At 34.4% G+C, this 14,041-nt stretch overlaps 1 protein-coding gene across 1 annotated transcript in view; it reads right to left on the bottom strand.

The window, feature by feature from the left end:
* CNTNAP2 (contactin associated protein 2) overlaps positions 1-14,041 on the bottom strand; it is a 2,249,322-nt gene that overhangs the window by 1,546,395 nt on the left and 688,886 nt on the right. Inside the window, exon 3 of the mRNA XM_001094652.5 lies at positions 2,255-2,448. Coding sequence (XP_001094652.1) covers positions 2,255-2,448 — 194 coding nt within the window. The remainder of the gene's footprint in view (positions 1-2,254; positions 2,449-14,041) is intronic.

The following is a 14,041-nucleotide window of genomic DNA, read 5'->3' as shown; positions in this document are numbered from 1 at the left end:
AAGTAGGTTGACGTCAGAAGAGCAGCCTGACCAATCTGGTGAAACCCTGTCTCTACTAAAAATACAAAAAAAAAATTAGTCAGGCATGGTGATGGATGCCTGTAATCCTAGCTACTCAGGAGGCTGAGGCAGGACAATTGCTTGAATCCAGGAGGCTGAGGTTTCAGTGAGCCAAGATCACACCACTGCACTCCAGCCTGGGCAACAAGAGCAAAACTCCGTCTCAAAAATAAATAAATAAATAAATAAATAAATAAATAAATAAATAAATAAGTCCAAGACAACCTGAGCAATTTTATCCTCTTTAGCCCTTTTTCCTTATGTCTCTGCACTTAGCCATCCTTAACTGTTCAATATTTGATAGATACATTAAAGTTCAAGTATTTTAGCACCTATCTTTATTACTATCTTGGCACATTATGAGAGGAGAGGATTTGAACACTCTTAATTTTGAGAGGAAGACTTTACAAATACAAAAGTGTGAACAGTATTTCTGTTCTGATATGGAGAACAGTATTTCAGAGTCTGACATGTAACCCCTCAAGTAATTTTACCAACATGCTTATTTGATCTTAGTTTAGAAATCACAGAAAGTAAACCCCTCAAGCAATTTTACCAACATGCTCATTTGATCTTAGTTTAGAAACCACAGAAAGTTAGAAAACAATGAGTGCTTTGGGTTTTAGAAGAGTTTGTGATCTAAGCCTTAACTGTTCACTCTCATTTGTTTGGTCTGCTGTTTGGTTGGCTGGTCGCTTGATTTCTCCCTCCCCTTCCCGCCACCCAACTCCCTTACTCCTCCTTCTTCCCCTCTCTCTCTGCCAAATTTTAAGGGCAACCCTTTCAAATTTTCTGTTCTCCTCTTCCTTTTCAGCATATACTTTCTCTACCCCCTTCCTAACTGTAGACTGAAAACCAATCTAAAATATGATATTCAGTGTTCACTGTACATTAGATTCACCATCGGAGCTGTAAAATCCCAAAGCCCAGGCTGCGCCTTAGACCAATTACATTCAAGTCTCTGGGGTTGGGACACAAGGGTCTGTATGTTTTAAAGTTCTCTAGCTAATTCTACTGTGTATTCAGGCCTGATAATCACTTTCTATAAATCATGCCTGAGCATTTGAATGATCTCAATTGTGAGATGAAGACATTTTAGAAAGAGGCATTTTCCCACTACTTGCTTTCTGTAACTTATACATCCTCATACACAAATAATTATTTCCATATAATTATGACTTGAAAGGAGTTATTTCTAAAGTTCTACTCAAGCAGACACATTTTTTATTCACAGGACATTATATCCTTATTTCATATACTACTATAGAAATGAACATCCACTTTAGCTCAAAATTATAAACTCTTGTTACTTAGAAAAAAACAATTGGGGACTTTTAAAATACAAAGTCTACAAGAGTGATTCATGATAAAGTTAAAAATACCCAGCACTCTGCCTAATACTGTGAAGGACATGATTTCAAAAGTGAACCCTTTCCTCTTCCTTTTTTTCCCCCTTCCCCTTTCATCCTCTCCTTTTCCTCCTCCTCGTCGTCTTTTTCTTCTTCTTCTTCTGGTTTAATATTGATGACATTACTTGATTTTGGTCATGCCTGCTTTTTAAAATAATTGAACCAAAATAGAACACTTAAATTTTACGGTTAATAATTTATTCAAATTATTATGTGGTAAATATTTGATTGAATACATACAACTTTTTAAGTTAATAGAGATGTTTTAAGAACAAATGGGTTAAGCTTTATTCTCTTCTTTCATAATAAAGGAATAAAGTGAATATGGATCTGTAATAAGTGTTTAAGACACTATTATAAAATAGACAATTTCTTTTCTTAACATCTATCACGGCTCTTACTTCTCTAAATTATATTCTTCATAATTTCAATATTTTCCTTCAATTGAAGATCTCTGTCTTCAGAAAAGTTATCAGTATCATTAATCACGATTTCAGCTTATATGATTCTGGTCTCATTGATCTGGGTGTTCCTTTCATCTACGTGCTTTAAAACTTCTTCAGATGATTCAAATTCATAGTGCCGATCGAGAATCATTGCTTTAACCATTGGATAGAAATTACAGCCTGAAGAAACTTTCTTCCATCAACAATGATGAATAAATAAGGTTTCTCAATGATTTTATTAGATAAATATTGATAACTATATATGCTTAGTAAACCCTGTGCCATTTTCTAATATTTCCAACCCAATTCTGTGTCTTTGCTTTCCTGCCAGTGACTTACCCAGATATTCCCATCTTGATGATAGGGTTTCCAATTTCTCCCTGTGTCGCTGTAGAGCATCCGGTACTGGGTCACCCAATCTGAGCTGCTATATCTTCCTTGGGTTGCAATGGCACTGATCTGCTTCCGATTTCCAAAGTCAACCTGAAGCCATTGATAATGGTCGCTGTCTGATGGAGACCATCCCCCAGCACCTGAAGATGGGCAGAGGCAAGATTGAAAAATGAATATTTAAATTTGAACTTGTACAACTGACAATGGAATATTCTACATATCTTAATTGGCCTTGGCAGTGCTCTATTTCACAGATATATTATGAAGTATCCTTTATAGATGCCATTGAGACTTCAACTAATATTCTTCCAGCTGGTAACATTGATTCTTTAACCTCTTTATGGTGTAATTATGTGCTCATTTTCTCCTGAGCAAATGTCTTCATAATTCCTCAATTAGATCTTATTAGTACATGTCAAAGTCTAATTGGCTGAGGGTTGATCAATTCACCATAAACTCTTCAGCTAAAATCATGAGAAAAATGTAACTATCCAATTTTTTTCTGTCATGTAAACTTTACTATTTAATAAATTATGAATTTAAAACAAGCAATTATACACAATTTTTAATATATTTTTCTCATGAATTTTAGTAGAAAAATATTTGCAATTCTTAAGATGAGCCTAATCTTACATTAATTTCCTGTACCACTGAGATGTACAGGGAGGTATATATCAAATCAGGCAGTATGGTTACTTAACACTTAGAAGATATACAGACAGTATCTCTGGAAAGACATATTTCTAGAAAAATAAGATACTAAGCAAAGTTAAATCTCTTTTGGCAAAATATAATAATTGCTTAGCAAATAGTAAAAATGTAAAAACATTTGTTAGTAAAATGGCACGAATATAGATCAATATTCTTAATTTATAGTAATATTTAAAATAACTAGGGTTGCACACAAAATAAGTTAGAGAAAATATGGCCTAATGTTAGTGCAAAGAGGCACTATAATTTTTAAGGTGAGTTCAGCTACTAAAGAGAATAAATGATAGAAAAATACTCAATAGGTTATCCAATGTGCAATATATCAAAATGTGTGTACTATTTTTAAAATAAGGAATGTAAAGGTTGGTGAAATAATTTATTCTATGAGGATGTTCATAATAAAAATCATTTTATAAATCATCACAAACATTCATTTAACAATGTTTATATGGCCTATTTTTGCTTAAAACTATGATAGAATAGCTTTTTTAAAAAATTACAAAACTAAAAAATTACAAAATAACTGTTTGTCCAGGTGCAGTGGCTCACGCCTGTTATCCCAGCACTTTGGGAGACCGAGGCAGGTGGATCACCTGAGGTCAGGAGTTCGAGTCCAGCCTGGCCAATATGCTGAAACCCCAGCTCCTCTAAAAATACAAAAATTAGCCAGGCATGGTGGCAGGTGCCTGTAATCCCAGCTATTCGGGAGGCTGAGGCAGAAGAATCACTTGAACCTGGGAGGCAGAGGTTGCAGTGAGCCGAGATGGCGCCATTGCACTCCAGTTTGGGTGACAGAGCGAGACTCCATCTCAAAAAATAAAATAAAATTTTTAAAAATCACTGTTTTAGGGACTGGACAATGGGCAGTGCAGAACATGATCCATAAAATAAGATAAACAAATAAGGTGAGCCCTGCCAAATTCCTGGCTTTCTGCTAGCTTCACTTTCTGGATCATGTACATGGAAGATGATCCCAAACAGAGTTCAGGAGTGCAGCAGTGTCACTGAAATGAAAACATATTACAATTCAAAGCTACTAAAGAAGCTCGAATTCACAGGACAGAGTCCCAGAGAGGGCAGAGCTGTGTAAAGAGCTTTGGAAATCTACATGGGAGTCATCAATGAGTCTCTGGAATCTAGACTCAGAAGCAATATTGTACTGTGTATTCTCAGATCAAGATTGCACAAGACCAGGTAAATGGAGTTCTGAAATCAGCAATAACCAGAGGTTGCACAGAGCTGGGAAAAATTTGATTTCAGACTAGACAAAATTGAGAGACCTTGTTGAATCCCTCCAGGCATTCAGTAGACATCCCATAAAAGTCGTGCATTATAAGTAGGGATATTTTAGTCCTAAAATGAGGGCTAGTCTGGACACACCTGAGCAAAGGTTACTGAAAAAGATAAATCTGACCAAAAATTAATTCTTTGATTGACCAAAACTCAACACTCCATTAAGGAAAGCCATAAACATTTAGAAACTGAACAACATTGCATCCATGATGTCAAGTATATAAATTCAAAAATATACTAGACATTTGGAGAAGCAGGAAAATATGTCTTAGAACCAGAGGAAAAAAAATCAATAGAAATGTACCCCCAAAATAACAGAAATGATGAAATTAGCAGACCAGGACTTTAAAATAGTAATTATTAATCCTATTTTCTAAAATAAAACCTATAAACATTTTTAAAAGATGTGAAATGTTGAAGGAGAAAAGCAAAAAAAGAGAACAAAATGGAAATTTTAGGACTAAAAATTACATCTGAAATAGATAATTTAATGGATGGGCTTAACAGCAGATGAGACATAGAAGAAAAACATCATTGTACTAGAATGTAGGGCCATAGAAGACATCTAAATGAAGCTCAGAGAGGAAAAACAAGGCTTAAAATTAAACAGTATTCCAGTAAGTTCTGAGACACTGATAACTGCCCTAAGAAGCATGCAAATGGAGTACTAAAAGCAGAGAAGACAGAGATTGGGTCAGAATAAAATATGTTTGAAGAAATAATGGTTGAAATACATAAACCCAGATATGTGAGAAGCTGATTGAATTCCAGGCAGGAGAGATACAAGGCAAAATACAATAAGGCACGATATAATTATTTGCTGAAAGACAATGCTAAAGAGAAAATCTTAAAAGTATTCACAGGGTTACAACTTCTCAGCAGAAATAATGCAAACCAAATGACAATGAAATGACCTATCAGACATGATGAAAAAAAAGCTGGCAACCTGAAATTCTATGTCCAGCAAAAATATCTTTTAAATATAAAAAAAAAAGGATTATTCAAGACAAACCTGGGAGAATTCATCACTCATATATGTATACTATAAAAATATAATTTTTTCACCTTAAGGGAAGTTTTACCATTTGGAAACTGATATTTACATGAAGAAATGAATGCTTAAAATGCTAAACATGTTAAGTACATATAAAATATTTGTTTAGGTTTTTAAATTTCATTAACAGATAATTTAGTGTTTAAAAACAGTAATGATGAATGACAGGGTTTATAATAAATGTGGAATTAAAATATGCAACTCAAATAGTACAAAGTATAGGAGTCTGGACAGTAAATATGTTATGCTGTGGTCTTACTTTACACATGAAGTGGTATTATTTGAAAATAGCAAACCCTAGATGAAAGGTTAGCAACCATTTTCTGTAAAAGGTTAAATACTGAATATTTTTGGCTTTATAGACCATACTACCTCTGTTAAAACTGCCAAATTCTATTATAGTATGAAGAGCAGTACATAAACAAAAGAGTGTGGCCATGTTATAATGAAGTGTTATTAACAAAATCTTGTAGCTGGACAGAGGGTTGACGTTTGTCGATCCCTGCCCAAGATCAATCTCTTAAAAAAAAAAAAAGTATATACAAATTTAAAATCTGTACCTTTCACTATATCGAAATCATATCTCACAAAATATTTGGACAAATTTAAGTATCTAGTGTTTGTGTTTGCATAGGTTATATGTGTGGTATCTATAGAATATATGTGCAAACGCTGTAACTACTTCTCAGTCTCTCTTCTCACCTCTTCAATTCACACTTTTACAAGAATGTTTTTTTCTATGATACAGTACTTAGCTGTAATTCCTCTTCAGGAATTTCCTGGGTTAAAAAGAGGCACCTGTAGATGATATACCTTCATGGGGTTGTGCAAATGTAACGACTGGTCAACCTGGGGCTATAAAGAGCCAATACCCTGCCCCACCCTGTGGAAACTCTGAGGTGTCTTCACAGTCCCAGAGCTCCCTGCAGGGATTGGTCAAAGACTTCACTGAAACTGCATTTCACCTGAACTCCTCCCTGTGACTAATTTCTGTTTCATTCCTTTCTCTTCCACAGGTTTCCATCCCCCACACACTCCTAATTAACTTCCTAGATGCTATTTTTCATCTCAGGATTTGTATCCTGGAGATTCTAGTCTGCAGTCCCTCTTGGGACCACTTCCTGATAATCTGTTCACGAACAATGAGTTAGTTATACCTGCTTTGTAATCTGTTTTTTCCTATTGTAGTGTTAGTATATAATATTCCTTATTGTCATATATCATTCATCTTCCTATTTTACCTAGAATTCCATAAAATTTTGGAGAGCTATAGGCTAATTTTGGGGACAACAATATACTCAGTTATTGAGGGATAACAAATATGTTTTCTTACCTGTTAGATATACAGTTCCAAACCTTGAAGAAATTTTATAGCCAATTTCATAGAGAGTTCTACCTATGTATTACCAAAAACAACAGGGTGATTCAGTGAACTAAAGTCAACAAGCAATTAATACAATGAGGTAGCAGGTGAGAAAATAGCTGATTGATTGAGGAAACTTAGAATATTTCCTCTGTTTTGCTAATGAATGCTCCAGAATAAATTTTCTGAAGTGACCTATTTTTTGCTACATTCCAGTCTTTCGGCAAGCAAGCAATTAACGTACAGCTGCTTAATCCCATTTATCTCATTACTTTTAGCAAAATAGAATTTACTGTCAATTTTAAGGAAAGCGAAAATCGAAAATCAGGAGAAATATAAGTCAAAATGTATTTCTTAGCAGAAATATAAGTGGAGAGAATACTATAGTGGGTAACCTCAAGGGGAGGGCAAAAGTCAGTCTTTCATGAGGAACATGGTGGAAAGATCGATGAAAAGTTCCCTTTTTCTCTTTGATCTATCAAGCAATGTAATTTGGCGAAGTTTATTACTGTTTACTTGGCTTGTGAAATGTGTAACCTCTATTGATCCAGGGATTAATAATGATACCTCTTTCATCCCAACAACCTCTGGAATGTGATGTATAAGAGGGCAAAAAAGTTCCCAATGTATTGTAGTAGCTCAGAGAAAGTGGTTGGACGTCAAAGAGGAGTTGGAAGAGGTGGAGAATGAATAGTCATAAACTCTCAGTTCCTAAGAAGAACTCTTACCTAGAGATAATATTACCTAAAACATCTAGCAAATAACTCGTGTATTGTTGAAGTAACTTGAAAGATGTGTACTTGTTAGAGAATTCTTGCTAGTCTCGAAACAATAACAATGCCGTATCTTCCTTTCCCTACTCTCTCCCCTTCTGTGTTCTCTCTTCCCTTTCCCACCCCCCATCCTCTGTGTGTCTTTCCTTCTTCACTCTTCTTTCTCACACACACACAGATATTCCTCCCCCTGTGTATTTGCATGTGTGTAGTATGTGGTGTGTGCACATGTATGCTGTAAAGATTTAGTGTTTGTATTCTACCTGTCCATTCTATGTGGGTTCCTAGAGTGATGCATTAGAGAATCTGAATAAATTGATGAAACTAATACTCTAGACTCATATGAGTTATTTTTGCTTTGTAATTTGTAACTCAGTAAGTCAGAGAAAAGAGGAATTTTGTGGGGGGTTTAGAGAGGCCATGGAGCTTCTGTTGTAGTGATAAATGGCTCCTGAAGAAACACAGCCCTCAAGTTGGTGGTTTTAACACCACCAGAGCCTATAAGCCTGGATTCTAATTTAGCAAAAATATATAGTGAAAAAAAAATCAATTAGGGTTAGAACTACCTTTAATAACTGGCTGAGAAATATGTATCAGATGAAAAGAATAAATTGAAAAGGAGACTCCAGGCAAAACTGCATTATGAGTTCAGGCTTTGAGACCCCCTTCTGTTTCAAATACACTGTATTTTTAGATAAGATAGATAAGAAGCAAATTGAAAAGACATAGCGAGGATCAAAAAATAAGATAAGCATCTCCACGCACAAGAAATGCAATAAACATGCAAAGCAATGAGTAGGGTTGAAGCCAACGCCAACTAGAGTCCAGATCTGGGGACATACAAAGGCATTTGGGCATTTGGCTACTATGGAATATTGGTGATGTAAATTTCCTGTGTTTATCAGCGACAGAAAGCTTGCTTCAAGGTTGCAAACCAAGACTGGCCCTAGGCTAACCCGGTTGTGAAAAGAGACTGAAGAAAGCTGATTGCTCACTTAAACATACGGATTATATGAGGCTGTATGCCCAAAGAGGTTAGCAAATAGGCATATCTGAGATGAGTAAAGGCATTCACTGGCTTGGTGACCAGACACATAATAATAATAACACTGCCAGGCACAGGCATCGGGCCAGTAATGTAAGGTACAGTTTCAGACTGGACATTCTGGGACTTGAGTAGAGAAAGTCCCATAATGATAAAGCACAAAAACAAGGGAGACGAGAAGAGATAGGAAGAGAGAAAGAGAGAGAGACCAGAAAGAGAGAGACTGGCTGTCAAGAAGAACATGCAAATGAAAATTTCAAATGACAGGAACAAAACCCAATGCCACGAAGTCAGTAAAGTCAAAAGTTCAACACCAATTAGCTCCAAAAGTAATAGCAATTGAGGGCTAGTGGAGATAAATAGGCTCTATCCTCTCAAAAATATAAAATAGGTAATGCTATTCATTAAAAATAGCAGTAATTATAAGTTACAACAGGGAAAAATAAAACATTTATAGATGAATACTAAAAAGAACCATGAAGTAGTTTTAGAAATGCAAAATTTAGTTACTGATAGGAAAATAAACTCATCAGAGGAAAAGTTACCAATTCTATATAATCTAAGAAATAATTAGTGAGCTAGGCTGCGCACGGTGGCTCACAACTGTAATCCCAGCAGTTTGGGAGGCAGAGGCGGGTGGATCACTTGAGGTCAGGAGTTCGAGATCAGCCTAACATGGTGAAACGGCATCTCTACTAAAAAAAAAAAGTAGAAAAATTTGCTGGGCGTGGTGGCGGGTGCCTGTAATCCCAGCTACTCGGGAGGCTGAGGCAGGAGAATCACTTGAACCCAGGAGGTGGAGGTTGCAGTGAGCTGAGATTGCACCACTGCACTCCAGCCTGAAAATAAATAATTAGTGAGCTAAAAGGTAATGTTTCCATGTTGACATATATATACACACACACACATACATATACATACTTATAAATCATATAATTTATATATAAAATATGTAATAAATATATTGGTATTGATATTAATATATTAGATTAAATATCTAAACATATAATGTATAATTGATATACATTAACATGTACATATATAAAATTTACCACTATATAAAAATTGTACTATATATAAATATATATATAAATGTATATCAATTATACATCAGTAAACCTGTTAAAATTTGCAGTAGTTAACAGACATTGGGGGTAAATTGGAAGCTTCTAGGGTAAGTCTAAGAGAAGTTCTAGACTAAGACCAATACATAGAATATAAATATTTGAAAAACTAATTTTTATTCAAAACTAAAAAAGACATGACACCATGAATTTTAAGACCTTCTGAACATTGAAAATACTATGTAACATGAGTTTAAACCTACAATGGAGAAGTATCCAATTGATACAAAAGCAGTAACAGGCATCTTAAGAAGTGCCAAAAGGAACTCGTTAATGAGCTCAGATTTTATTTGCAGTGGGGGATAAACATCTGCAAGGAGGTCATGTGATCTATGAGAAGCGGATAAATATGCTTCAACCAAGTGTAGATATTTATTGATTAGAGTAGCCAGGGAAGAAGACTATATCCATTAATCAACATCTGCTATAAACTAGAACAGGAAAATTGGCATGGCCCAATCATTCCTAAAATATTGATAAATAAATACTTACATAAATAAGGTTGAAACAAAAGCGCTTGAAAGCTATTTTTTAAGCAACACAGAAGAAAGAAGATATAATACTATCAGATACTATTTAATGACAGGAAAATAGTATTGTTTGTCGCCCATTTCTACCAACAAAGAAAACAGTTTCAATAATTCTAGGAGTAGCAAAACTACTAACTGAGTATAGATAAACACCTCCCGAGAGAAGCTAAGACATAATAAGACGGACAAAGTGGTTTTACCCTTTTCTTTTTTTCTTTTTTTCTTTTTTTTTTTTTTTTTGAGATGGAGTCTCGCTCTGGCACCAGGCTGGAGTGCAGTGGCACGATCTTGGCTCACTGCAACCTCCGCCTCCTGGTTTCAAGCGATTCTCCTGCCTCAGCCTCCCGAGTAGCTGGGATTACAGGCACACACCACCATGCCCGGCTAATTTTTGTATTTTCAGTACAGACAGGGTTTCACCATGTTGACCAGGCTGGTCTCCATCTCTTGACCTCATGATCTACCCATCTCAGCCTCCCAAAGTGTTGGGATTACAGGCTGAGCCACCACGCCTGGACCATGCCCTTAACTTTTTGAAGCATTCGAATTCAGATTATAACCCCAAGGACTGCATTATCCATAAATGTAATCTTAGCTTTCTTGAATATTTATTAAAGGAACTGCCAAAAAAGGAAAGATAGCAAAAAACCAAATACCATAAATTTTAAAAACAATGAAGTTGGTACATCTGGGAAATATAACAAGAAAGATCTTCTTTAAAGTCTAGCACGTGAGTTGTAAATATTTAGGAAAAAGGATGAAAGGGCTCTGGTGATAGAGGAGGCAACAGTGGTAGGTTATAAGGATTTCCTTTTTTTAAATTGAGCCCTTGTTTAATAGAACAGATTAAATTCCACAGACGTATCTTCAATTTTAATTATTGCAAAGCATTTGACAAAATATCTGGAAAATGTAAAATAGTAAAATGTGGGCTGAGAGATAACAGTTTTAGGTAAATTAAAAAATGGCTAATAATCATTGCCAAATACGTTGATTAATGGTGATGTCAGCTTGAAGAGTGCTCTCTAATGATGTACCACAGGCTTTCGTCCTGTACACTGTCATTTTTAATATTTTTATTCTCTAAGGCATGAAAAACATGCTTATGAAATTTGTTAATTATATAAACCTGGAAAAGAAACCTAATAGGATAACAAACTGATTAATGATGAAAATGTTTTTGACTGGCTGGAAACCTGAACCTATAACAGCACAAATTTTTTTAACATCAACAATGAACTAACATACTCATTTTGAAGAAATACTTTATCACCTTCATAATTAAAGGTATCTAATGCTTAGAAAGAATTATGTAACCTTACTTTATGAATAATACATAGGGTTAAAATTATGACATCTAAGTAGAATATTATATTTGAAATATAATATTAAATATGTTTTTCATGCATTTTGATAAAGTCTTTATATAGATATACAAATTAACAAATTACAAGATTATAAGTAGGTAGTATCAGGAATTATCACAAAATGAACATAACAGTGTAACAGCCACCCAGATCTATAAAGAAATCATTGCCAGCAATCCACAAGCTCTTCTTGTTTCCTTTTTCAAAAATGACTGTCTCTTTCCTCCCCAATAAATTGCTCTAGAAAGTGGTTCTGCCCCACACTATACTCAAAAATCAAGGTCAAAACGTGTAGATCAAATTGTAAACGTTTCTGGAAGATAACATACAGCATCTTTTTGTGGTTGGGAAGGATTTTTTAAACAGGACTCAAAATGTACTAGCTAAAAAGGAAAATATAAATTCAGTTACAGTAAAATTAGACATTGATTATCACAAGGCATTAATAAGAGAGTTAAATGGCTAAGTATAGATTGAGAGAAGATATTTCTAAACATATAACGAAAATATTCATTTTTGTTAATGTATAAACAAGCTCCACAAATCAATAAGAAACACTCAGTAAACCTAATAAAAATTGGGTAAAACATTTTAACAGGCAGTCCACAAAAGAAAAATTATAAGCTTATTCAATATGTTTGTTCCTTCAGTGGTTCTGCACACTACACTAACAAAAGTTACTGGAATTTTTTTTTTCCATAAATGGCATTATGAAAATCATTAACATTCTGGCAATTAGACAAACAAAAGAAAATCTGTCTAGCTGAGGCTTCTGTATACATATTCATCACTTCACAGGTAAAGCACCGAGTGTCAGTTGTGAGAAATAGACTTACAGCAAGTTGTTTAGTTTCATATATTTTAAAAATATATAAATTATTTTCAGGGAATTTCACAACAATTATATTTTAAGATACTTGATTTAAGGATGTTAATTTGTTTTTAAAATGTCAAATATTACCTTAAGATTATAAGAGACAAGAAAAATGAAAAGCAGACCCAAAAGCTATACAGCTGCTTAAAACTACATAAAGCCTAGATAACAGTGAAACGAATGTGAATGCAAATCTAAGTTTGATTAAGTTCTTGCTCCACACAGAAGCCACAGTGATACACACAGAGGCTAGCCTGAGCCAGAGTATAAAAACAAATATACTCTTATTGTACATTATTTCACACACAATGTTCTACATTAGACATGTATACAAGTTTAATGTAATATAGCGAGAATTAGGTCTGATTAGAACATCTTGAACATTTACGTTACCTGTAATTTTAAAGCTCACTTACTAAACAGTGTAAATGATGTATGGTCTTATTTTTTTAATGTCCTGAAAATACTGTGGCCAAGAGAAAATACACTTTTGTGTGTGTTATCTCAGGTGGTAGTATTTTTCTTTTTCTAAATTAAACTTTTTCTAAAAGGAACTTACAGGTAGTCAGATATGAATGTAATATTTTTAAAGCATTAGAATAGCTATTACCACCAACAGAATGGATTCCCACAAAAGTAATGAGCTCTTCGCTACTGGAGATATTCAAGTGAAAGCTAGTTATCACAATGGTTTTAGAAGAAAAATTTACATAATTTGGGAGGTTGGACTGTGTTCTTTAATTTTATTTAAAATGAAAGTTAAAATGCAAGCTATTATGTTACAATCATTAGCAAAGCCATCAAGTGGATTTTATTTCTTATTGGCTGATTTTCAGTTTTGGTTCATCTGTTTTATTAATATAGGGGGGATGTTATTTATATCATTGCTAAGTAACACTTGACTATATATAATTTTTATTTTTAACGAGTCTGGTCATTTCCTTATTTACTATGAATATCTCTCCTGGTTCATTCATTCAGCAAATATTTATAGAGCACTTCTACATGCCAGCTACTCAGGGTTTCTTTTAGAATATTTTATAAGCAATTGTTATGATTTTTTTATACTTGAGAATCCAATTTATTCATTTAAGGAATGTACCAAAAAATCTTTAACTAAAGATTTTATCATATGGAAAACCAGGTATGTCGTATATTTTGTTCACAGAAATGAAGTCTTACGTGTGATAAAAATAAAGCAAATAATAATGTAATCCAGTCAAAGTCATTGAAGTCATGTTCTTCTTTGCAACTCTTTGGAAGCTGCTATGTAGTTCTCCCTTGTAAGGAAGCCTGAGGAGCTTCATGGTGTATGTAGTCCCTAGTATCTCTTTGTTCACTGCATTTCTAACTGAAATCAAGATCAAAGCCTTCATCAGTTGAAGGCAAATATCAACGTTGCAAAGAAATGTAAAGTTATGTCAATTTTCTGGGTGCAAATTTACTGCTTTACTTTGTATTCTTTCGTCCCTTGCATGCATTCTTAGTAAAGTCTGCGGAATCTTGGAAAGAGCATAGTTAATCAGACATAATTTCTTGGCTTCCCAAGCTAAGTGCCCATTCAGTGGCATTGCACAGAAAATGTCATCATTCTCCAGA

This window comes from Macaca mulatta, chromosome 3, assembly GCF_049350105.2.
Source record: "Macaca mulatta isolate MMU2019108-1 chromosome 3, T2T-MMU8v2.0, whole genome shotgun sequence".
In the NCBI taxonomy this organism is placed as follows: domain Eukaryota; kingdom Metazoa; phylum Chordata; class Mammalia; order Primates; family Cercopithecidae; genus Macaca; species Macaca mulatta.
Note: the sequence above shows the minus strand (reverse complement) of the source record. Positions and strands in the feature narration are given on the sequence as shown.